This window comes from Zootoca vivipara, chromosome 9 (assembly GCF_963506605.1).
Source record: "Zootoca vivipara chromosome 9, rZooViv1.1, whole genome shotgun sequence".
Classification (NCBI taxonomy): Eukaryota; Metazoa; Chordata; class Lepidosauria; order Squamata; family Lacertidae; genus Zootoca; species Zootoca vivipara.
The window spans coordinates 35,009,009-35,034,725 of record NC_083284.1 but is presented as its reverse complement, the minus strand read 5'-3'; the positions used below and the strand labels follow the sequence as shown (position 1 = coordinate 35,034,725).

Sequence of the window (25,717 nt, the reverse complement as noted above, 5' to 3'; positions counted from 1 at the left end):
GGAGATACACAGCATTCTATGTCCACCAGAACCTCCCCAGAGACCGTAAGATTGCAGCCTTAGTCACATTTTTCAGTTGTAACTTCATTAATCTGCAGATACAAAACAATCCTATGCATGTTTATGCAGAATTAAATCCTGCTGAGTTGAGGCCCAGATTACCATACATAGGATGGCAACTGAATGCAAACACTCACAACACTTTTAAGAATCTATTTTAATTTATTTGAAGGATTCCTTTAAGGTTTATAGGCACATGATATTTTACAGGAATTTAGCAAATTTCTTGCAATGTTTTCTGTTCTCATCGCCACATTTCCTTTCTTGTAGTATGACTGCTCAAAACCTATATTTTTGAGTGTGGAAAAATTGTAAATAATGAGGTTCTTGGGTATATTAAAGTAAGATAATTATTATAAATAATAATTTATTTATACTCCACATTTCCCCCCCGATGGGACTTGTGGCCACTTACAGATAAAAATAAGAACAACTAAAAACAGATAAAACAACTAGCCTCTGAGGAAGTGGAGGGAACTAAAGCCAACTACATCAAAAGTAAGATATCAATGTCATGTGAAATGTGTTTTTTTTTAATATCTCATTTGGAAACTGGATAAATGGTTGTGGGTTCCTCACTCACCATCCTACTGACTGGCAACAACAGAATACATTCAAGCCTAATTTCAGTGGGGGAAGGGGTCCAGGAATGCTTCTGCAGGCAGACGTGTACCCGGGGAAGTTGTCTTGGAACTTAAGGGGTGTTATAAGGTCATATAAGGGGTGTTTCATTGTATCAGTCCAACCCACTGCAATGCAGGGATATTTTGCCCAACCCCGGGGCTCGAATCCATGACCCTGAGATTAAGAACCTCATTTACTATGAAATTCTGCTATAAGCCATTGCCATTTTAAAACTGAACAGAGGTACTCTGGTCACACAAGAGGACTTTGCAGCAAGGATTCAAGCTCCCCCCTATTTTTAGTGACAAGAAAAGTGGTATATTAGCCTGGCCCACCATTGTAATGCCAAGATGGGGGAGCAGCTCTACCGTAGTTGTTCATTCACGAGCGATGAAAACATGGTGCTCGAGACACTACCGTTTATTAATACTTTACATAACAACACTCAGCTTTGCAAATGGGTTAGAGCTCGGTCCTGCCTCAAATTAACTTATATTACCATCATAGCTGCCAAGTTTTCCCTTTTCTCACGAGGAAGCCTATTCAGCATAAGGGAATTTCCCTTAAAAAAGGGAGAACTTGGCAGCTATGATTACCATGATCCTAGCTAAACAGCACTGACCTGTCTTGCCAGTTTATTGAGGTGCCGAATCAATAGTGTTGGTGTATGAGCGCGTGCAGCTACTTGTAAGAATGAAAGGGGAAGAAATTCTGGGGCTGCACCTTTGTTCAGGCAGAAAGAGCCCCTTTTCCAGCCAGTTGGGTGGAAACCGCACTTATCCACCCGTCTTAAATGTCCCCCAAGTTACATACAAAACACAGCGGAGCTCCAATTCTGCAAATACAAAGCCACTGGCGTCCTGGGGCGCGATTTGCATGCATGTGGTCTGTGTGCGTTCTGTTGAGCAAAAGCAGACACATTCCAGCACCTCCCACTTGCCCTTTTCAGCGCACCCAGTTCTGCAGGCCCTTCTCGTTGTCCTAGTCGAGGCTGTTTCGCTGAAGGTGAGGGGGCAGCGGGGAAGACTCCCGCCCCCTTGCAGGTCCCCCCTCCCCACCGCCGTGGGGGCCAGGCCAGCACGGAAAGGCGGCGGGTCCCCCTGCCCGCCGCTTTGAAGAGAGCCGCAGGGCAAGCTGAGCGCACGCACTCAGGGCGGAGCCGCGCGCACTTGGATTGGCAGAAGTCTCGCCTTTCGTCCCCGCCTCGCTCTTCCCAGTCTCCCACCGTCTCCGCCTGTCACTCTGTCCGCTCGCTCGCCCAACAGGAGAAGCGCTCCCGCGACCAGGCTAACCCTTGCGCGGCAGCCGACTCCGCGCTGCTGCTGCCGCCTCCGCCGCCACCATGCACCTCTGCAGCGTCGCGTGGCGCCCTTTGGCCCGTCGCCTCACGCAAGGGGCTGCCCCCTTCGTCCGCCGACAAGGTGAGTTTGGAGGGGGGGTCGCACGCGCGGCTGCGCCGGGCGATAAAAGCCCCCTAGAAGCACGCCGAGACGGGGAGCGGCGGCTCGTGACGAGCCGCGTGGCTCTGCTGGGCAAGAAGGACGCGCAGAGGTTGAGGGCGCCGGTGTTTGCGTTGGCTTCTTGGGAAAGGAGACGCGAAGGTCACGGCGCTGAGGCAATGGAGGGGAGCCGAGAGGACGCGGCTCCTGGCGCTCAGGAGAGCCGCTTCGCCTTCGCCCAGCCCCTCGGTGCCGCCGAGACCCAGGAGGCTCTTCCTGGCGGCGTAGCAGCCAGCAGCAGCAGCAGATACATCTTGAGCCCCTAGAAGAAAGCCACCGGAGCCTCTTGTGTTTTTCTGTTTCCCCTCCGAAGTTATTTTGACTAGTGGAGAACAGGGTGGGACTGTTTACCGGAGGGGAAAAGATGGTTGGCATGTAATTGCCAACCACGACAACCAGAAGCACTCCCTCTCCCCCCTCACCCGGGCCAATGTGTAAGCAGCTGACAGAAATTCAGGCTGAAGGGAGAGAAAACGGCGCAGGGTGTTGGAGAGGGAGAGTCCGGAAAAAATTAATAAAGGGCTGGTGGTTTCCCTTATTGGGAATGGGAATGTGGCTGAGGTAGCACAAACTGGGAGAACTTGCTGATTCTGCTCATAAAATAATCCGTCCTCTATCTGCACAGTACACATTCTTATCACCGAGGAATGATCTAGGCCTTTCTAGGTTAGAAAGATGGATCCTGCTAGTTAAGGACTGTACACTGTTTATACTAGCCCATGTCTAGTAATCTGTTTTGCCCTCAGGGGATGGATTGGATTAGCTGTGCTGCAGGTGAGATAGCCACACTGCTCTTTAATACAAGAGGGCTGTCAGTGGGACAGGTGACTGTTTTTGACTGAGATTTTGTCCAAGCAGTATGATTTCTTCCCTGATAGTTTTGTGAATTGGCAAGAGTCAGATTAGTGCTTCCATTGTTCTTTTTTTTAGGTTGACAAGCATATACTTAAAATGCTATACACATGTTAAGAAATGGCCTGGGCAGTGGGATAGGGGAAGGTTGTAGTCCCATTAGTGACACCAAATAGGAGTGTATGGCCATATTCCACATGACTGTGCGTTTTTCCTAGTTATATAACAGTGTGATTTGTGTAGTGTAGGAATGCAGTAGCAGAAGTTCTGTCTTGAAAGAAGTTGCCACAATTCTCCCAAAACAATGTAGTTTACATCTGCAGAATTTATTGATTGAAAAAACACTATCCAGGAGTGCTTATATGGGGCATTGCGGTAGGGACTGTGTGATGAGGTCCTCGGGTATCTTACATTATTAATTTCAAGACAAGATGGTTAAGACTAGAGAAACTCTTTGGAGCAAGGGAGAGAAATCCATGTCCCACCTGTTTACAACATTTGCATTATCATAGAATTGTAGAGTTGGAAGAGAACCTAGGATCATCTAGTAACTAGTTCAACCCTCTGCAACACAGGAATATGCACTTATCCCATACGGGGATCAAACTTGCAACCTTGGTGTTCTCAGTACCATGCTCTAGTCTAATCAACTGATTTATCATGCCCCTTTCAAAAAACAAATGAACACCTGGCTTAAACTTCATTCTGGTCAGCATATTCAAGTCCACATTACAAATGTCTTAAAATTATATTTTCACTTTAAATCACCTGGTTATTCTGTGCCATTCATCAGGTGCAGAATATTTTCCTGGGATTCACCTTCTCATGTGAAAGGGCATCATGTTGTTCTTATGGGAAAAGACTAGCTCAGTGGTAGAGTACAGGTTTTGCATGCTGAAGACCTCAGTGTCTCCAGGTAGGACTAGGAAAGGCTACTCACTGAAAATCCTGGACAGCATTAACAACTGCTTCTCTTGTTAATTGGTCAGTTTGATTTATTACCAATAACTTATGAAAATGCTAAGTGTAACAGTGGATTTGTATGATCCAAAGAACTATTGATCCTGTCTTTATCTTACATTATGAGATTTGTAGCTGATACATTTATTTAAAAAGATATCTAGATTATCTCAATTACAGCACATTGAGCTTACTGTTTTGTTTTGTATTTTTAGTATTATCACTAATATTATAGCTTTCGTTTTTGAAGCACCTTTCCGCCAGATGTCATCTGGAAGCGTTCCTGGATCTTCTGGGGAGAACATTATTTATTATCTGCTCGTTGCTGGTGCTACTGCTGCAGGAGGTTTTTTAGTAAGTGCTTTTTTACACATCTGTTTACATTGTCCAAAAACTCTCAATCTTCCCAACAGGATAGAGAAATGATAATGCAGTCAAACCAAAATTTAAGTTGGAACTTTGCTTGCAATGTTTTCTGGTAGCAAGCTGCTGACTTTGAGACCAAAATCCTATATACGTACCTGCTTACCTAGAAATAATCCCCATTGAACTGATGGGATTTGGGTAGACATGCATTGGGTTGTGTTGCAAAAGTCAAGTGTTTAATCCAACATTTTATGGCAGAGGTGGGAATTTATGGCCTTCCAGATATTGCTGAACTATAACTCCCATCATTCCTGATCATTGACCATGATGGCTGGAATTGATGGGAACTGGAGTTCAACAGCAAATGGAGAGGGGCAACAAGTTGCTCACCTCTTATTTATGGACTAAATTTATGTGTAAATTTTAAGGAAAATAATAAGTAATGATTATGAGAGTGCTCCATTCCAAAATAACTTTTTGATGATAAACCACTAAAGCTGGATTCTTAACTGGGGTTGGACTTGTTTCTGCTTATTGCTATAATGCAGTAATATTAATGCACATTTTCCTGTCAAAGCAGACTGCGTAACTAAATTCACCCAGAAAGAAAATACTAGAACTACAGGCCAAGGCTATGCACATTTACTAGAAGTAAATCCTTCTGACTTCAATGATGATGACTTAAAGTTAATATTAGACATATCCTAAATGTCAAGGTGATTGTACCCAGCAATAGATGGGTTTTAGGATAATTTTACAAGAAAGGTTTTCTTGGATATTGGAAGCAAATGTCAGTGGCAATTCTAGTATAGTCTTCATGTCAAATATGGACATTAGAAATAATAATCATAAAGTTTGTTCAATCAATATGATGAATTCAAAGAGCCTGCAGTCTTAAGCAGGGGACCAGTATGTGTGTTGGTGCTGGGAAAGTCATGCTCCCAGTCCCATGCAGCTATTTAATTTAAGATTGTATCATCCATAGCTATGGATTGTGTAAGAAAACAAATCTACATTAAAAAAAATCATGGGGAATTGGTTTGTTTTTCTATGTTCTGACACTACAAGCATTCCCCAAACTGAAGTGGGTAGAGCTCCAGATTGTGTGGGATTGGATTCATTTTTTTCCTTGATGATATGTATTACTTTTGCAAACTATAAAAATTAATAGGAAAAGCAAAGAACACAGTCGTAGCATATGGAGATAAGTGTAATTATTATTTTTTAGGCCTACAGAACGATTTCTTCTGACAAGGCCAGGTATAATGAACGTATCAGTGATATGCAGCAAAGAACTGCAGCAGAATGGAAACCAAAACCGTGGCCTCCTCAGGGTAAGTTGAGAATGCATGCATTTACAAATGATACTTCAAAGTTAATTGTCTTAAGGGCATTTTACAGCAAAGACAGGAGTAGGGGGTGGAAATATAGAAGCTGCTAATCTGTTGAACTTTATGTTAGACTTTACATGGCTATGTATCAGAGTTATATTTAATTATTTTTGAGAGGACTACAATGGTTCTAATTTAATGGCTCCTAGGTCCTAGAATATTATTGGTTGCAAGGTTTATATGCTACGTATGCATACATTACTGCTGTTATCATGGGCATAGCCAGGATTTATGTTAGGGAGGCACGCTTTATGTTGGAACCCCCCAGAACTTCAGTTAGTTAAGTATTTTTATTGATTTACATGATTGGGGGGGGGCAGCTGCCCCACTTGGCTACACACATGATTGTTAGCTTGCTCAGATACATTTGATCATTTTGTTGCAACTAAAATGCAAAGACATTCCTGAAAGCGATTCAGTTCATGTAACACATAGTCTGGGGTTGGTTGTTGTTGTTTTTTTAAAAAAGATTTCATTAAGCATCACAGAGAAAAAATATTAAGCGCTGAAGGTTGAATGTTTAAGGAAAGATAACTAAATACAGAACTCATATCACTAAAAATACAAAACTGGTTTTGTTTGAGATCATAATTCCAGTCAGTCAGCACCTTGATGGCTCAGGAATTTCAGAAAGCTCTGAATATAGTGCACAGCTTAGTCATTGATGGGGGAAATTCTATACACAAAACCCAGGGAATTTTTCTCTAGTACTGCTTATTATAACTAAATGATGCAGGTGGCGCTGTGGGTTAAACCACAGAGCCTAGGGTTTGCTGATCAGAAGGTCGGCAGTTTGAATCCCTGCGACGGGGTGAGCTCCCGTTGCTCGGTCCCAGCTCCTGCCAACCTGGCAGTTCAAAAGCACGTCAAAGTGCAAGTAGATAAATAGGTACCGCTCCAAGCGGGAAGGTAAACGGCGTTTCCGTGTGCTGCTCTGGTTTGCCAGAAGCGGCTTTGTCATGCTGGCCACATGACCTCGAAGCTGTACGCCGGCTCCCTCGGCCAATAACGCGAGATGAGCGCCGCAACCCCAGAGTCGGTCACAACTGGACCTAATGGTCAGGGGTCCCTTTATCTTTACCTTTTACTGCTTATTATAACTAAATGAGCACTGCCAAATGGCTTCCTGAAATGACTGCTTTTATGTCTATAATTTGCTTAATATTTTAAATAAATGAAAATATTTCAGTATGAAATAACTAAGAAGGTATATACTGTAGATGGAACTCAGTTTGAACTGTGGCTTAACTCAGGAATAAACCAACATGTTTTCACTCATACAGTTCATACTGAAGGATCATTAAGATAGTGATGCTGAGTATATAGAAATGTGCTTAAATTCTATTAATCTCACTAAATAGTCAGTGAGTTAGGATTTGTTTCTTTGATGGAAGCTCTTTCAGCTTAGGGATGAAGTTATGTTTAAAAGGCTGTGACCCTATACCCAGTTTCCTGAGAGTACGCTCTACATAGGATTTATTTTTAAGTAGGCATGTATAGGGTTGCCTAGTAAGTTTATGTAATACGTAGTACTTCTAACACAGTTAAATTGTAAACAGTTCGCTCCTATGCATATCTATTCAGAAATAAGGGTTTTTTTTGTGAGTGTGTGTATAGTGAGACTTATTCCCAGTATACAAAGGATTGCTGCCTAAGATTGCGGTTACAGGGCTAGACATTGCAAATAGCTATCAGCTCAGCCACTGAACGCATCCTCAGACTACCTGAGCACTATCCACTGTCACAGGAGCACACTTCTTTTTCCGTTCCTCCTCTCTCCAGCCCCCTGTGAACCTTAAATCTTTTCTGATGGCTACCCTGAAACCCTCCGAGGGGTATCTGTTCCCCCAACTGTTTCTATTCTCTGAGAAATGTGCACTGTTGGATTCCACCCAACATATGTAGCTGCTTTTCTTTTCCCTACCTAGACGTAGTAAATGCAATCAAATTGCATTTACCTGACCTGGTTTTTGTCCCGCCCCCCTTTTAAAACATTTATATTGAATAATATGTTTATGCTATTTTTAACTCTTCTTGTCTTTCTGCATTCTTTTCATGTGCCTTGTCATGAGAAGAGTGCTGGGTATCTGATATTCTTCCTTCCCTAACCCTTTATTGCCTTTCATAAATGACCTTACCGCCATCTAAATTGTCCGCTTAAATTATCTTAACAAATGAAACATTCAGAAAAGCAAATATTAGATTTCCCTCATGCCTTTCAAATTCACCTATAATTTGGAAAACCCATAACTCTTTTTCTATACTTTACGTCTTAAAAAACAAAATTAGACAAAACCTCTAACCTCTCAGCAGAAGACTTTAGGCTACTTCACACGTTATATTTTTTTCAGCTGTACACCTATAATGTGTTAAGTGTACACTCAAAATTGAAAAATGTATGTGACAAACATGGGTATTGCAGAAAAAATAATGCATGCCGAAGCTTCCTGTTATGTATGCACTCAAAGGCAAACCCATGGTTTTTTGTCGTGAAGCAGCTCTTTGACATTGAACTGAATGGGGAAATGTTAATAGAAATAACCTGTAAAATTCCAAAATGGTGTTTATAGTGTATGCTAACTTTCCAGTTTTCAGAATAATTAGTTTTTGCAATTTTCTGAGTGTGTTCATGCAATTTCTTGTTCCATTTTCTGTTTCCTTCTCTTACTCTTGTTTCTGATCTCCTTTGCTGTATTAATCTTTCTTGCACTAGAAAGGTTGTATTTAAATCTTTCTAATTGTTCCTCTGCTTTTACACTTTCAGAATAAAATACAAAGGAAATCTTTCCAAAACCGAGGAATTAATTTTTTTAAGGACAGTCCATCGTTGTATACTTCGCAGCCAAACTTGAGAAAACCATCTCTTATAGAACTCCATTTTTGTGAGAATACTCCCCAATAGTTATATATTTTCAAGGCCAAGATAAAACACAACTTAAATACATCCTGTAGAAGATAACTTGGCACTCTTAGGACACTGGCTGTTTTGAATTAATACACTTGTAATTGACTGTCCAATAAAGGGTCCTGAACACTTATCTTGCTTGTCAATCTGTGTTTTGTGTGAACAGGTTAGTTTTCTGGAAATCTGTTATATAGAGGGACACAGTTGGGTAGTATGGTCTCTGTTTTAGCAGGAAAAAGACGAGCTGGATCTTTTTAAAAGCCAGTTTATTCAAGTCTTAAAAACACATTGCTGTACCAATAGATAAGAGAATGATGTGACATAAACCAAAAACTTAAAATATTTGTCCCTATTCATGTTACTATCAAAGTTAAACGAAATACTTACTTCTCAGTACAAACTTTGATATTTGGATGTTTTGATCACATCAAATAATTATATTCTTTATAGCCAATCATTATTAAACCTGACAGTGTCTCTCTCCCTTTGTTCACATACCTATCTTTGCATGTCATTGTCTGTTAAATTTCTCCTCAGCTTTGTTTGGCAATTGGGCTGCTGTCTGTCAGCTAACAAAGCTTGTGGGTCACTGTTCTCATCTGTGTGGTGCTGTGCCTGTTCGATTACATCTTCATTTGCACTCCTTCTTACCTAGAATGTTACAATCCCTGTTTGAAAACATGTCCTTGGGTTTCTAGGCTGGGATGTTTCAGTGGACTTCAGCATTTATTGCAAAAGCACGGATAATAATGGAATCACATTCCATGAACAGGGGGAAAGCTGGGCTCACAAATAGCACTTGTCTTATTCCTGCATTTTGGTGTTTTTTGACATTTGCAGCAGTTTAAACATTCACATCAAACCTACAATTTATTAATTTCGTATTTCTATACCGCTTGCTTGTAAAAAAACCCAAAAACCCTCAAAGTGGTTGGCTCGCTATTAAGTGGTTGGCTCGAGATCTACTTCAGTAGAAGGAATGTGCAGAGCCATTTCCTCCAGGTGAAAAGGACAGAGAATTCATTGCATCTCAGGACTTCAAGTACGACAATACTGTTCCTGCACACACAAACTGCTCTTTCATCCAGGTGATAGTATGGTTTGACATGTGGTTTGAGCAGATTTTTGTTGTTTCTTAATTTGCAGCTCTATAGCATGATGCTATGCTCTACAGCAGCTTCTAAACATAGCAGCCTATTAAGGTTGGCTTTAATAATATCATTCATATATTAAACATATAATATGAACATGAACTGAGCCTCTTTTCAGTGGCATCCTTGCCATTTCCCTCCCAATGGCTGCAGTCTTTAACTGCTGCACATTTATAAATAATTCTGTTATCGTAGCATGTTTCTGTTTGTTTTGTTATATACTTCATAGTAATCATTTGCTTCAAGCTATATATTCTTTCCATATATTAACAAGGTAACAGGCTAACCTGTTTCACATTGCATGTTTGTGCTTCATGATTTCTCTGTTATGTTAAATGACGCCTTAGAAAACGATGAAACAGAAGCAAACGAAACTATTGCTGCAAGTGAAGAAGTAAAGGATGCAGTTGAAGAAGAGACTGCGGCAGTAACTACTGGTGAATCGGAAGTGGAAAATGAAAAGCACACTGAATCTGCAGAAGCACAGAGAGAAGTTGAATCGCCTGTTGAAGAGGCATCCTCTGGTGTGCAAGAAGAGCAAGATGCTCCTTCCAGCTCAGAGGCAGCCCAAACGCAAGGTTAACATTACAAATCGAAATCTGTAGGCATTTTACCTTGTATCACAGGAAGCACTGCTTTGCTCGCGTTAACATAGTATTCCACACGGAATAAACTTGTATTTTAAAACCTTAATTAAATTTTAATATAAATGAGATGTGATTTCAGCTGCACTTTCCAAGTTTAATTCATACAACTTATTTTAGGTAGTTTGTTGCAAAATATTTCTGGAAGAAGGAGCCCTTATTTGCCATTTGTGGTAGATGGCTCCTAGTTTTGTCCAGAAGAAATAGCTGAACATACCTTGAGAGTGTGTTATAAATAGAATTGAGTGCAGTTCAGTGTGCTCTTTCCCTCCTAAATGCACAAGCTGTAAGGTGCATAGAGAGGCATTTTGGCCCATTAGAAATATATTTACTATTACACAATCTTGTGTGGTTTTCTTCTGCTGCCAAATCCATTGCCTTTCTGACTATTTAAAAAAACAAACAACATTTTTATTTTTTGCCTATTTCCAAAGCCATCCATTATTTGGAGGGTTGTATTCAATGCTTGTCTCACTCAGGGTAGATACTTTGAAACGAATGAACCCAAGTTGAACATGTCCATTAACATAAATGTTTCTACTCTGAGTAGAGACAAGCAGAGAATACCACCTATAATTTTGAGTGCTTTTCAGACTTTGTTATGCAAAGAATGAGAATGTGATTTCTGATTAGCCCTAAAAACAATGACCAAATCAGATCATTCCAAAATAATTTTGATGGCTGCAATCCAGGAAGTGAGTAACATGAATGCATTCTAGGCTCTGTTTCATTGCTGGCCATGGAAATATATTTACTTGCAACTCTTTTTCTTATGTAGTGGCCAGTGGAACCTGACACTGTTCAGCACAGATAATGCCTTCAGGATTAAACTGGTAAAAACTAGATGAATAAAACATGGGCCTTTAGTAGGAACGGCTCTACAGTACCAACGCACCCCTTAGTCATCTGATTTGTATCCATCATTAAGTAATTTGTAACGTGAGTTCAGTTTTGTCATTGCCGGTGATGTTGCAGTTAAAAAGACCTGATCTTAAATAATTTATAGAAGCAAGCCTTATTTGGACAAGTCACTCTTGCCAGAGGGAAGGGGGTGGGGAGGTGATTTTTGCAAATACCCAAAGAACTCTGTACCTTTCCAAAATCTGTTCTGGAGGTTTTAGGGGTCCTCTGGAAGGGTATGGAAATTGGCTTGGGAGACCGCAGAAAGAATTGGAACAGGTAAAGCTTAGAGGAGAATAATTTAAATCTCCACTTGGCTATGAAGCATCACTGGGTGACCTTGGGCCAGTCACTGCCTCTCAGCCTAACCTACTTCACAGGGTTGTTGTTGGAGGGATTAAATGGGGAGGGGGGAGAACCATGTATGCCACCTAGAGCTCTTTGGGGAAAAGGGTGGGATATAAATGCGGTAGAAATTCCCAAACAAACCATAGCTGCCAAGTTTTCCCTTTTCTCACGAGGAAGCCTATTCAGCATAAGGGAATTTCCCTTAAAAAAAGGGATAACTTGGCAGCTATGAAACAAACTTCCAAGTCTGTTTGGGACTTTTTACTTTTTCTTGTAATATAACTGGCCCATTTTATGTAAATAGCTGCATTATATTTATCTAGCTAGCTTAGTTTTGTTTATCAATAACTAACAGGGATGTCAAGAAGTTTTCCACAGTCATGAAGCTTGAAATGCTGTGTATGGGGCAAGCCAACTGAACTCCAGACCTTATAGTTGGAAATAATTGTCTGTTACTGTATTTCAGCTTTCCCTTGGCTTCATGAGAATGCCGATTTGGCTTCCTAGAAATAGCTCTGTGTGCATAATGTGCACACACTGCTATTTCCATGCTGAAGAGAATGGAATAGAAACACTGATATAATGAGATGCAATACAATTAAATATAAGCAATACAAGTGAAAACCACAAGCAGAGTTGGAGAAATTCCAGTTTTAATATGTAAAGGTACTCAAGTTGGCACAATAAACTCAAGTTAATTTTGTTTTTTAACATAGGTGATTTCCATTACTGTATCTCCAAATGGAACTGCTAAATTCATTCAAAAACATTAGGAGATCAGATAGAAATATAGCTGCTTTATTTCAGTTGCAAAAGAAAGGTGTTTTAAAGTCTTCCTTACACTTCAACTTTTGAGGGGGAAGCACCTTTCCCCACACATATAGTTGGAACAACAATTAGTAAGCACAGTCGTAATGTAGTATTGAGCTGAAATATTTTGTATTAACAGAATTGAAGATTTGAATTCCTAATTACAATCATTTTCACATGGAATAATGATACAGGGAAACAGAATGCTGAAATCGGTGTCTTGCCTACCTCTTAATAAAGGATTTTGTTTTACAATTTTTGTTTGCATTCTTGTGAAACCTGTAGTTCTTTCTTGAATTATGTTTATGTCTACTGTGTTATGTTTCTACAGATACCAGTGTCTGCTGAAAATGTAACAGGATAATATTTAGTATGGTGTCACACAGTGAAAGGGTGCAGTTCTATAAATCTATGCATATGGTTACCCGAGGAAACTTTGCCCTATCTATTGCAGTCTTGCACACAGCTTTAATAGGCTAACCGTTTTCAGTTTGAAATTGGCTTGCCTGTTGAATAGTGTAGAAATTGCAGATACCTCAGCTACAAACATGGTTCTGACCCAAGTCTAGTATCAGAGGTTGTCAGAACTGGGCATCTGTTGGACTCATGTGACACCATGTGACATCCTGCCGCACTCACAATTTTTTTTTTAATAATTGCTGAGTTTTTATAATTGATGCTATTATCAAGTTTGACTAACAGCAAACTGCAACGAAAGTACCCTGAGATTCACAAGCCAACCTTGAGCTGTGATTTGTGGTCCTGATTTGTTGAGCTGAACAGTGTTAGTGAATTTGGTCCAGAAACTAGTCAAAGTTTAGTATTAAGTTCAGTTTTCAATGTTTGTCTGTGTGTAATGTGTATGGGGTATGTGCAGATGACAACAAAACCCTAGAGCCTGCCATGGTACATTCTATTTAATAAAAGCAGGCAGTTTTGTAGGATTCCATTGCATATGGAGGGTGGCACACAAAGGCAGAGAAAAAGCAACCAGTTCAGAATTCTAGAGCAACACTTAATTTAAATGTGTTTAACATGCATCCTTCTTAAGTTAATGCACCAGAGATGCTATTGTTTATTTCATGCTACATTTGCCTTGAGAATTAGGGTTATCTTATTTCATTTTGGTAATGACTGATAAGCAGCCCATATGCCTTTGCTTATTGTTTGCTCTTCCTTTTTATTTTAATTCACATTTAAATGTTCATGGAGCATTAATAATTCGCTTCCATTAATATAGTAAAAGAAAAATGCATGCATTGATAATATTGCCATTTACTTGAAGATTCATATGTCTTTAATTAGACATTTAAAAGGATTTCGCAGACTGAACTTTTATCCCCACTCAGACTTGACTGTAATGGACAGAAATGTCTTTTGTTAATCCTAAACATCAATTAGTTACTATGTATTTTAGACTTTGGCACTTCTACTTTCTTCAGATTATTTGCAGAGTAGGGCTCGATGGCAAATGCAGGCAGAGTGGCTATGCTTTGCAACACAACTGTTGACAGTACAAAGGTCCTGCTGTTAGTTTTAAAATACCATTTGTCAGAGCATTCAGTGGGTTTTAGTTTGTCATAATTGTGCCATTTTAAATAAACGTTCCATGGATGATAAAGTTAACTAACAATCTACTGAATATACATATTATGGCTCTTTGTCATAAGGAAATAAAACTATATACGTCTTGTTCACATGTGCTCCAATTGTCCCATACCAACCCCTCCTTCTCTAATTATTGATTGATATGCCACTTTTGAACTTCACAGTTCCCAAATCAATTCTCATAATTAAAAAATCCACAAGACAACCACAACCCCCCCCCAAAAAACCCCTATTGTTACCATAATATAAAAACATACCAAAAATCCGCAATGGCAAACAAAAACTGATATAAAATAAAAATACTTCAGGTATCTGAAGAAGTGTGCATGCACATGAAAGCTCATACCAATGACAAACATGGTTGGTCTCTAAGGTGCTAGTGGAAGGAATTTTTAAATTTTGTTTCGACTACGTCAGACCAACACAGCTACCTACGGTACTTGTAACAAAAACTAATATAATCAGCTAAAAACCATAATTTGATCACAGAGCGAATGGAACAGTAAATCTAAACAAGAAAGATGATTAAGATCATTGTATAAAAGCATAATACTGTACTATCATTTGGACACCATATGAAACCCAAAGTAGGGCCCTCCCTTGCTTAACAAATAAGGTACAGTGGTGCCTCGCTTAACAAACGCCCCGTAAGACAAAATTTTCGCTTAAAGAAAGGATTTTTCTAGCGGAGGTTGACTCGCTAGACAAATTCGTTTAACGAAAAATTCGTCTAGCGAATCGCGGTTTCCCATAGGAATGCATTGAAATTCAATTAATGCGTTCCTATGGGCAATTCTTTTTAAAAAAAAAATATTAAATGCATTCCTATGGGATTCGCTAGACAAATTTTTCGTTATAAGAATAGACCCGTGGAATGAATTAAATTCGTCTAGTGAGGCACCACTGTATCTCCAGTTGCTACATGCCTCACTTTTGAAGGTGGGAGCACCCAGAGAAGAGGCTCTTCTGCAGATCTTAACAACTGAATAGATACTGAAACCTGCAGATTAAGAGTTACATTGGAAAATTGACCTGAGAATTTGTGTCTGTGTGCGTATTTGCAGGGGGACTTGTTTATAATAAAATCTAACATGTTTTATAAAATCTAACATGATTTATCTGTGAGTAAGCTTAATTTAATTCATTCACACTACTGAGTAGACATGGTTTGGAGCGCTCTGTTGGTGCTGATCTTGAATAACTTTAGACATTGGATGCCACTAGTCACAGCTTTCAGCCCCTGCCAACATACGGGAATATTCTTCCCTTGGATATGACTTTATTAAAATAACGTAAACTCTGCAGAAAGTTCAAATTTGAAAATAGTCTTCTAATTACAGTTTTTTCATAAAAGCAACACCCTAAATGCCATACTACTTGACAATGGCAATGCAACAGCTTGTGTGCCTATACAGTATGTTAAAATTACTGTGCATTACTCAGTACCACTGATTTAACATGCACAATTTAAGAGATGAATTAAATTATAGTGGACTCCAGCTTTTGATCATGCTGGTCCACAGCTCCAGGCAAATTCCAAGTTGTGTTATGCTAGCCATCTGCTATTCTTTTAGCTCCATAGTTTTTAGAAAGAAATATCTTCAGAAATATTTGAATGTGACATTCTGCATTAGAGCGAACAATGTCTTGATGGCTGGGTTAGCTAATAGAATAGTTCATTAAATGAAAGATGAAGTTCATAGAGAACTAAACAAGTCTCATTCACAGAGATTACTTTGTTTTCTTAACACAGTTCAAGAGACTTAGGCAGTGTAAATAGTTCATTGTACATGTTTCTCGGGAACAAGTTCTTCCTCACGTAAATGCAACAACTTATTTCTAACCTAAGCATAAAAAAATAAATATTTATTATTCCCATGCTGTTCTTCATAAGAATTTTGAATGGCCTGTCCCCACAAATACCCCTTTCATGCTGGTGGGAGGCAAGTCTGGGTAAGCCACCCAGTGTATGGGAATAACTATGGGCTTGGAAATTACTTTTGAGCAAACATTTACAGCAGTATGCTGTAACTGAGTCAGAATGAAAGACGTATAACTAGGTTAGTAGCTGGAACATAGCTGAGAGTGACTAGGGTTGGTGTGAAAAGAGGACTCTTTCCTTCAGATGTTATTTTGTTGTAGTCTGGCCACTGCATCTAAAACCCTGTTGCAGGGTTGCTCTGCTGAAAAAGTCTGTTTTCTCTTGCCATTCATTGACCCTCTTCCAACAGTCACTTGTCTCTCCACCTCTCATTTCATGCTTCAACTGGTTCATGATCCAGACTGATTTGACAGGTCATGAGCCATGGTGCAACTGGAATCTTTAGAACTTGCAAGAAGGCTCACAGCCCTCTCTTCTTTTACATTTTTTTGCTCTACCCCATTATATGAGCAGGGGAGACACTATACAGTCCTACATATTATGTTTATAATGCAATGCAATACTAATAATACTTTAATCAGAAGCAAGTGGCACAGAACTCAATGCGGCTTACTCCCCAGTAAGTGTGCTTGAGATTGCAGCCTGGCATTACAACCTGGTTAGGCTCTACCATCCATTATTTGCATGGGCATTTGAGCCCAATGTCAGTGCTGGAATGAGACAATAAGCGAAAGGAGAGGAGGTAGTATAAGAAGAGAGAGACAGTACAAAGAAGTAATTATCCAGTGTGCTCCTCCTACTGCTAGTTTTGGAAGTGGTATACACCCATTAGCCACAATCCACATCTATCCTCTTGTTTCTTATGGAATACTGTGTTTGGATGCCATTTCCCCCAATACAGCTTTGACTCTAATTGAGATAAGGAACAACCTAGCTGCATTTTAGGACAGTAATACGTACACAAACTGGTTCTACTTCTCAGCCATGGCATTTGTCCTATCATTCTACCCAGATCCTTGTTGCTGTGTGTCCAACCCCCTATTCAGTGACTGCATTTTAATAAAAATAAACAAAAAACAGGTGAGAGACCATCTCTGTGTTCTGTATCTTGCCTAGTTTGGCCTTGAGGAAGCAGTGATTGATTGGCTGTAACAGGCTTGAAAAATGGATGTGTGTTCTACCATACTACTCTGGATCCAGGGAGAAGAGGAACACAATACAGTGGAACCTCGGTTTATGAACACCTCGGTTTATGAATTTTCGGTTTATGAACGCCGCGGACCCATCTGGAACGGATTAATTCATTTTCCATTACTTTCAATGGGAAAGTTTGCTTCAGTTTATGAACGCTTCAGTTTATGAACAGACTTCCGGAACCAATTACACCCATGCTTCAGTTTATGAACGCTTCAGTTTAAGTACTCCGCAGACCCGTCTGGAACGGATTAATCCACTTTCCATTACTTTCAATGGGAAAGTTCGCTTCAGTTTATGAACAGACTTCCGGAACCAATTGTGTTCATAAACCGAGGTACCACTGTATGGTCATTTTCCTGCCTTCACTCCCACTATTGATTGGGCTTAACATGGGCCTGCAAAAAGACAGGAAAGGACCACCACAAAATAGTCATTTGGAATTCCTACAAAGGATTACAAATAAGCAGGGAGGGGCCTATGGGATGATGCTGAACATGCCTCTGTTATGACCTCACAACGGTAATGACAAATATTTCTTATCAGTAGGATGGCACATTATAATTTACTGGGAAATTATCTTTTCCTCCCTGATACAACTACATGCCTTGTTCCGATATACGACAGTAAAAACAGATCTCTCGATATAGGCAAGATTATTCTGACCAAGTGTTTTCTTGAATGCAGAAAAGATCTCTGCATTAAGTCCGATTGGCTTTAACATAATTGACTTTTAAGTAAATGTGCTGAGAATGAGAGTTTTTGCTCTGGTTACCTATAACAGAGCCATTTATCAAAACATAGCTGGGCTTTAAAAGGGATATATAATGTTCAGTCTACAAGGAATACACTCTTGGAAAGATTACAGTACATTCCTTAGGGCACATTCATGGCAATTTACTATTTCCTTTTGCTTTCAAATGTAATATCCTGTTGATAACCTGGCACTAACTCAGAACAGAATAATGTGATCATACTGCAGCTAGCCCACTGTCGTCTTCATCAGTGTGTTTTGCTAACACATCTCATTCTCCTGGTTTTGAGCATTCTTTATTAGTTTGACAGACCATGTTGGCCAACACACTTGTTGTTATTCCGATGTTGTGTTTGCATCTGTCATGTCATGACTTTTGGAGATGGTCTGAAAGAATTTGTGCTTCAGATCCCTATTTTGTACAATGCAGTAGTGCATCTGGGATCTTTAAAATGCTATTCATGAATATGAAGGATGGTTTCATGATGGACTGGAGGAGCCTCTATGCCTTGGATCTGTGTGGTTGCATCACAAAGCAAAGGTACTGTGATTTCCATGAATAACAGCTGTAAGTAGGCAGTAGAATTTTGTATCCTTGTAATAATCACGAAGATTCATCAGTGAACAATTTAACCATTCATATATTAAATTAAGCATTAATTTCTTTTGGAAATCACTGATAAAAATTCCAGTAGAGGAATAGACTGACCCTGGCACTAGTGGCAAACATGATTTGTGTAGATTATTACTTCAGTTCAGAACTATGTACTATTGTCAGTTTGCACCAAGTTGTTAACATCCATAAAGTATAGTTTCACCTTTTGGGGGGAGTAGGCCTTTCCCCCCCCCCATTAACTGCCATTGGGACTATGGCCTTATTCAGGACCATGAACACATTGTTAAGGTTCAGTATGTGCTGAAGAGAGATATCTCAAATCTTATTTCCCCCAAAAAATCTGAACTAGCTTGAAGTAAAGCCTGTATTGGCATTAAGAATGTAGTTTTCTACTAAAGAAACACTCTTTTAAAAAGATGCATACACTACTAAAGGAGCGATATCACTTCAAATTAGGCTGATATATTTACCCAACAGATTGGATTCCACACCTCTGCAAATTCACCCTCCGCTCATTGGTTGAACGGTTATATTTGGGAAGGGGAAACTGCCTAAGAGCAGAAAGGGCTGTGAAGAGCAAGGAGCATGGGGAGGCAGGAGCATACAGACCAGGGAGCGAAGAGGACAGGAAGAGAGGAATCCAGGCTGTGTGATCTGTAACACATCCTCAAAGAATTGTGGGCACTACAGTGTATTCACAGATTCCACTAGGCATTAAAACATTCTTAATTAAAACATATAATAAAACAATAAATAAAAAAGCATACAGTTAAAATAAAATCAGAAGCTTACCTCAGGGGAATGCTTACTTAAAACAGGAGTATCTTCAGGAGCTGGAAGAATGGCAACCATAATGGGGTCTATCCTATTTCAGCAGGCGGGACATTCCAAACCAGTAAAGGAGCATATGCAGCTGCCTTATACTGAATCAGCTCAGTACTATCTACAGTACACTGACCAGCAGCAGCTCTTCAGAATTTCAGCCAGGATTCTCTTCCAGTCCTTTCTGGGAGTGCCAGGGATTGAAACTGAGACCTTCTGCATGCAAGACAGATGTTCTACCACTGAGCTACATCCCTTGCCACCAGTGAAAAAGCCTCCCTTTGTGTTATCGCAAACCAATAATCTGGCCTGGATTATGTTAGCTGATCATTGTGCCTTTTATCTAGAGTTTTTCATGCAAGTAGCAGAAACTTTAAAATTGGCTTGGTGACCAACTAGGTGCTTTCAGTGTAGTGACACGTGTCAAACAGAAGAGGGCACCAAGTCAAAATCTGTTCGGTTGCTGGAAGCTTTTGAACTAAAACAAACAAACAAACAAACAAACAAACATACAACTAGCAACATATCTAACATTAAACAACAACATATACGGGATTTCTTAATGTTCTTTTCTTTCAGTGGAAAATAGTGGCTTTATTAAATATATTTTAAAGGAAGCACAGTTCTTCTTAACAGTGAACTGGAATGATTTGCAACGTAACTGGTTGGTCATAATTTTGTTCTGTTTTATTGGGCAAGAGTCCAAACGGGGGCAACTTTACCTTCAAAAACCCATTTACGATTCAGATAATAATCCAACACCTGGATAAGAAGTGTTCTGATGTTCTCCCAGGCACAAACTACCACAGTTGTAAACTTTTCCACTCAGTGTTCGAAACTCCCATTGCTCTTTGTGCATTTTTCGACAAGGAATTTCATTAGCGCGAGCAGTTTCTGAGCTCTGGGCGCAGTAATGCACTTAAGATTTCAAATTAAAACTGCAGAGTGGAAGGAAAGAAGGATCTTTTTCTGCCTCCCCACTTCCAGCTACTCTCTGAAGACTGGAGAAGAGACCCTCTTAAGAATATTAGGGGGGAAGGCAGGGGAAAGACTAGACCATGTGAAAAATGAACATAATATTTTAGCTGCAGTTCATTCATTTTCAGCTTTGTATTCTTGCTATTAAAAAGTGTGCCTAGACATTCTGTTGTTGTGCCCATAACCTAGGTTTAAGGTGCCTTTTAGCTCCTAGCTTTCATATCTGTTTCTAACGCTGTTTCCACTTGTCATAGATATAAAACATGTTTGTTTAATGAGGTTAAACTTCATAAGCCTTGTGAAGTTTTGAATTCTTATAGTTTACAAATAAGGAAAAGTCTTTGTAGAACTGTTGTGGTGAACAGCTCATTATTCCTTGGTGCTTAGATCATTTTGTTCATAGACAAGTTCTGCATATTTAAAACAAACTCATAACCCATATCACAACATGTATAGTTTGTGGAAGTCCTTATCAAGATACGGTATCTCCTTGGACTTCAGCTCCCATCTGCCCTAGTCAGCGTGGCCAATAGTTAGGGATGATGGGAATTAGAGTTCAAGATAATCTGGACAGCCACAGATTCCCCGTCCCTATCCTAACATACATACCCTATGAAACACAGCTCAGCTCCTCCTTGTTCAGTTTTCTTTTCCTTTCACCTTAAACAAATAAGGCTGAAAACTAACAAGAGGTTGCATGTTCCCAATTAAATGAAAGGCACTTTATATATCAGCATCACATTACTATGCAGCTCTTTCCCTGCCAATTCCTCCTGAGAATTGCCAAAGTAATCTGAATTAGGAAGTTTTAGGATTACCTGTACATTAACAATGAATCTCATACTGAAGAATGAGGGAAAACAGGGATATCATGGTGAAAAAAGTGGATCTCTCCCCCTCTGAGGACAGACTGACTAGAAGCAAAACAGAAAAGGGTTCCTGTCTCTTTTAACAGCTGTACAGACAAGGGACTGCAGCTAAGTGTAGCTTCTCGACCTTGCACAACAAGTTGCCTTTGCCAAAATTTTCTATGAACTCTGCACAACCATTAAAGGCACAAGAGCCTTCTTTTGGAAGTGATCACCCTGGCAATAATTCCCACCAGGTTAGTAACTGATACACAGAACATCTGTAACCCTCAGCTTGTCACCTGGACTCTGGCAAGCAAAGAGGTGTGTTGATGACATGACAGAGAAAGTCAGGTGCGGAAAATGTAACAAAGGGCCTTTGATTTCAAGCCTGAGGCTGGGATCTAGGAAGTCTTGCATAATCAGAGTCAACCAGACTGAGTGAAGTTTACTAGATAACTATGTGATGCTCAGGATATTGTCTGTCTAAAACCAACTATATCTCCAGTTCCAGCAAATAATGCTTTTCCTGCTATAAAGATAAGTACTATTGTCTGCAAATCAACCTGGTGTAAGAAGCATAGGAGAGAGGTTGTGGGGGAAGATGGCTGTCTTGAGTTTAGGTACTATTTAAGGGGGGGGGGAAACAGTAAACCCAACTGCAATGGGAACTTATTTACTAAATATATATCCCACTTTCCCTCCAAGGAGTTTAAGGCAGTGTGTTATAATCATCATTATTTATAGCATTTATGAACTGCTCCCCATAAAACACCCCAAAGCAATTTAACAATGAAAACATCAATAATGAAAGCATATTAAAAACAAGTCCAACACAGATACAGACTGGGAAAGAAATCTCTACTTAAAGGTTTCACTCGAAAAGGAAGGCCTTCAACAGGACAATATATATTATCAAACAGATAACAGAGATGGCAGCTGTTTGATATGTAGCAGGAATGGCATGGTTTGGCCCATTTGTTTTATCCTCACAACAATTTTGTGAGGTGCTGTAGGGTGAGAGGTAGTTTTTACATAAAGTGAGGTCTCCCTGGTCCTAGTTCAACACACTATCCAGCCTTTCTCATCTTTGGGTGCCCATATGTTGTTGGACTACAACTTCCATGATGCCTGGATATCAGGACCAGGTAAGGGATGATGGGTCTTGTAGTCCAACAACATCTGGGGACACAAGGTTCAGAAAGGCTGAGTCTAACAACTACTGTACATCATACTTCCTAAGAGACTATTTAAAAAGGATTTTGCACACAGAGATGACACTCAAATATCTGAAAGGTTGCAATTCTCTGCACATTTCACTGGGGGTAGGTTGTACTGAATTCAGTGGATCAGGCTTGATGGCTGCTGCACAACTGAGCAAAAGCTACCCATGTTTTTAGCATACACAATATTGAAACCATTGAAGTATAGCAGAATCTGGATAACCGCTGACATTTGGCTGGTCGTATTTATGTATTATGTATTCATGAGTTTGACCAAACTGCGGGAGGCAGTGGAAGACAGGAGTGCCTGGCGTGCTCTGGTCCATGGAGTGACGAAGAGTCAGACACAACTAAACAACAATTTAGGAAGGAAGAGTTAAGAGGTGAGACATTTCAGAGATATAGTTCAATAATGCTAAATAAAACAAATGAACCAACCTATCTGAGAGAAGCCAATCCATGGTTTCTTAAGTGGAACATCCAGATACTAAAAAGGGACAGGGCTCCTGTACTTTTAATGGTGGGTAGGAAAGATAATTTGAGGAAATGCAACTTGCTACACAAACTACAGCTGCTGGAATCTTCTGCACAACTACTAAAGGTGTAGGAGCCCTGTCCTGTTTTCACCAGGCCACCCTATATTTAGGAAACAGGTTGACATGAGCAGCCAGAAGCCCCTGGTTTAAGGTCTATGTCCTTGACACCTTATCAGTTGGCTTAATCCTTAAACAAAGAGACTGATGAAATATTGTTCTGTAGATAGGATGTAGGTAGATACCAGAAAGTAGATGGCAAGGCCACAGGAAGAAACTGAACTTGTAGTCAGAGCTGCCAGGTCATTGCCCTGGAACAGTACCTGAACATATAAACACCTTTCAAGGTGCCTAGGCACTAAGCAAGGCTGCAACTTGCAGTGCGGCATCTGGGATCAGAATCTTGTAATGCGATGCAATCTGGAGAGAGGGCTCCTGCCACTTTAAGAGCTTTAAAGACAGGTCTCATGCCCCTTTAACAGCTGTGCAGAAGATGGGATTTCAGCAGATTTAGCTTGTGTAACAAACTTCATCAATTGAAGCTTCCTCTTCTGTATAACTATTGAAAGTGCAAGAGTCCCATCCTCTTTCCCTTGGCCACCCAATCTCTCAGTCACAATGGGCCACTTTCAAACAAGCTTCTTTTTATAGATGAATAAAAATACTTTTTTACTGACAGTGTGATCTTCTTATGTGCCACTGAGTTCAACAAGACTTACATTCCGATACAGCCCCTTACTTAGGAGTACACCTCTTTTTTAAATTCCTGAATGGGCAGGTGTAGAATTGCATTGTGAGACAGTCCTCAGTAGACAATGGAAATGGTCACCGCATAGGGCTGACTGCAATTCAAACCCCAATTAGGGAATTGCGGGACTTTAAAAGTGTCAGGACCGTTGCCACATCTGCAATCTACAGTTTATGCCAGCTGGGACAGGCAAATCAGGCTTGACATCATCAGGAGATGATAGTGGGGCTAGTTTGGGATCCAGGGCTGTCTCAGCCCTTCCCTGCCCACCCCCTCCCATTTGGGGGCTTTCTGCAGGCTGATGCCAGAGAGGATTTGGCATCATTCCACAGGTGGATGGCCAACACAGTTGGGAGTAGGTCCTCTGCTTAATGGATGACTAGCATATTGACCTCAAACAGATGAAGCACTTACAATCAAAACAAAGGGAAAGTAGCAACTGTTAAATGGCTCTAGTACCTTTTGTTATTTTCCCTCTTTACAACTGCCCAAAGTCCAAATTCTCTACACAGCTGTGCAGCCAAAGCCTATTCATGTTTATTCAGAAATGCGTTCTGCTGGGACCAATGGTGCTACTTCCAAGTAACAGCATATAACCAGGGCCTTTTTTTACCCTGAGGGCCGCATGGTCTTGTGGGTAACTTTCTGGGGAACACATGCCTACCATGGGTAGGGCCAGAGAAAAGAGATGGTGGAGCCAACAGATGCGACTCTTATATTTGAACAGTAGGTCACGCAGCCCAGCCATGTAAAAGGCAGATGTTTTTATACACCCATTGCTCTACCCAAGAGGCATTATCACAGCTCAAGGACACATTCCAGCCAAGCAAAAGCACTCAAGAAGGGCATGGATCAAGCTCTGAGGGCCGGGTGCTTCCTGCAGAAAGTCTCCAGGGCTAGAAAGATATAAAGTCCTGGAGGACTGCATCCAGACCCCAGGCCTGAGGTTCCCCATGGATCATAGCTGTCAATCTCTCCCTTTTTAAAAGAAATTTCCTTATGCTGAATAGGCTTCCTCACGAGTAAAGGGAAAACTTGACAGCTATGTCATGGATTTCAGCTATGCAGTAGGATCCTAAACCTGCCCACTCAGACCTAAGTCCCATACAAGTTTAATGAGACTTGTTGGTTATTGTAATTGTGATAGGCATTTTGTGTTCTCATTGCAGTAAACCGCCCTGGCATCTTTGGATGAAAGGCGGTATATAAATTCAATAAATAAGAATTCGAAGCATGCGTGCGCTAAATCCCACCCCCTGCAAACAAACGGGTTCCCCCGAGCTATCTTCTCCCTTAAGGCTGCATTGTGGGTGGGGGGCAGTTGGGCAATTTTAGACGGGGCACACAGGATGCCACCCTAGACGGAGCCTGCATTTCCTCAGGATGCAGCAAGCTAGTCAGTCAGTGTGTGCGAGAGAGAGAGAGAGAGAGAAGACGGATCATAAAAGCCTACCAAGCCGGGCCAGTTTGCTTGCTGCTGCTGGGCGCAAAGAACAACAGTACTGTACAGTACATACAGGAGCGACGGTCGTCGTCAGCCGGGACACGGGTCGTGCGCGAGCTCCCCTCGCGCCCACGCCCCTTCGGCGGAGGCGCCTCAGGTGCGCGAGCATGTGCAGAAGGGGAGGCCGAGGGCCGCCCTCGCGCGTTGCGCCGGGGAGGAGGCGGGGGGAAAGGAGGAGGCGGAGGGCGGGCAGCCGAGGCTGTATCGCTCGGGCGCAGATCCCTCCCTCCGTCCCTCCTCCCGCTCCTCGTGTCTCCTCCCCCGGCGTTGGGCGGCTGCTGCTGCCGCTGCTGCTTCGAGCGAGCAGCCCTCCCTCTCCGTCTTTCCCTCCGCCTCCTCGCGAGCTGGTTTTCTCCTGGCTGTTGCTGCCGCCGCTGCTGCTGCCGGCTGTTTCCCTCCCGCCGCTGTTTCGGCCTGAGAGAGGGGAGAGCGGCGGCGACGTGACGCTTCCCTTTGACACATAAACAAGGTAAGGCGGGAGGGAGGCTCTGGTTGGG

At 41.1% G+C, this 25,717-nt stretch overlaps 2 protein-coding genes and 1 long non-coding RNA gene across 3 annotated transcripts in view; 2 read left to right on the top strand and 1 right to left on the bottom strand.

The window, feature by feature from the left end:
- The first annotated feature begins 1,743 nt into the window (after nucleotides 1-1,743).
- Nucleotides 1,744-12,752, top strand: MGARP (mitochondria localized glutamic acid rich protein). The gene is made up of 4 exons (XM_035111783.2): nucleotides 1,744-2,105; nucleotides 4,246-4,349; nucleotides 5,590-5,695; nucleotides 10,156-12,752. Exons 1-4 carry the CDS (start codon nucleotides 2,027-2,029, stop codon nucleotides 10,389-10,391), a joined length of 525 nt encoding a protein of 174 aa, XP_034967674.2. The 5' UTR covers nucleotides 1,744-2,026; the 3' UTR covers nucleotides 10,392-12,752.
- On the bottom strand, nucleotides 11,531-25,315 carry LOC132592636 (uncharacterized). Its single transcript, XR_009558130.1, has 2 exons — nucleotides 25,170-25,315; nucleotides 11,531-22,785 (listed from the first exon to the last, which is right to left on the bottom strand). It is a non-coding gene; the product is annotated as an uncharacterized LOC132592636 (long non-coding RNA).
- Nucleotides 25,316-25,525: 210 nt separating this feature from the next.
- ELF2 (E74 like ETS transcription factor 2) overlaps nucleotides 25,526-25,717 on the top strand; it is a 45,006-nt gene continuing 44,814 nt past the window's right edge. Inside the window, exon 1 of the mRNA XM_035111778.2 lies at nucleotides 25,526-25,689. The gene's annotated coding sequence lies outside the window, so the exon portion shown is untranslated. The remainder of the gene's footprint in view (nucleotides 25,690-25,717) is intronic.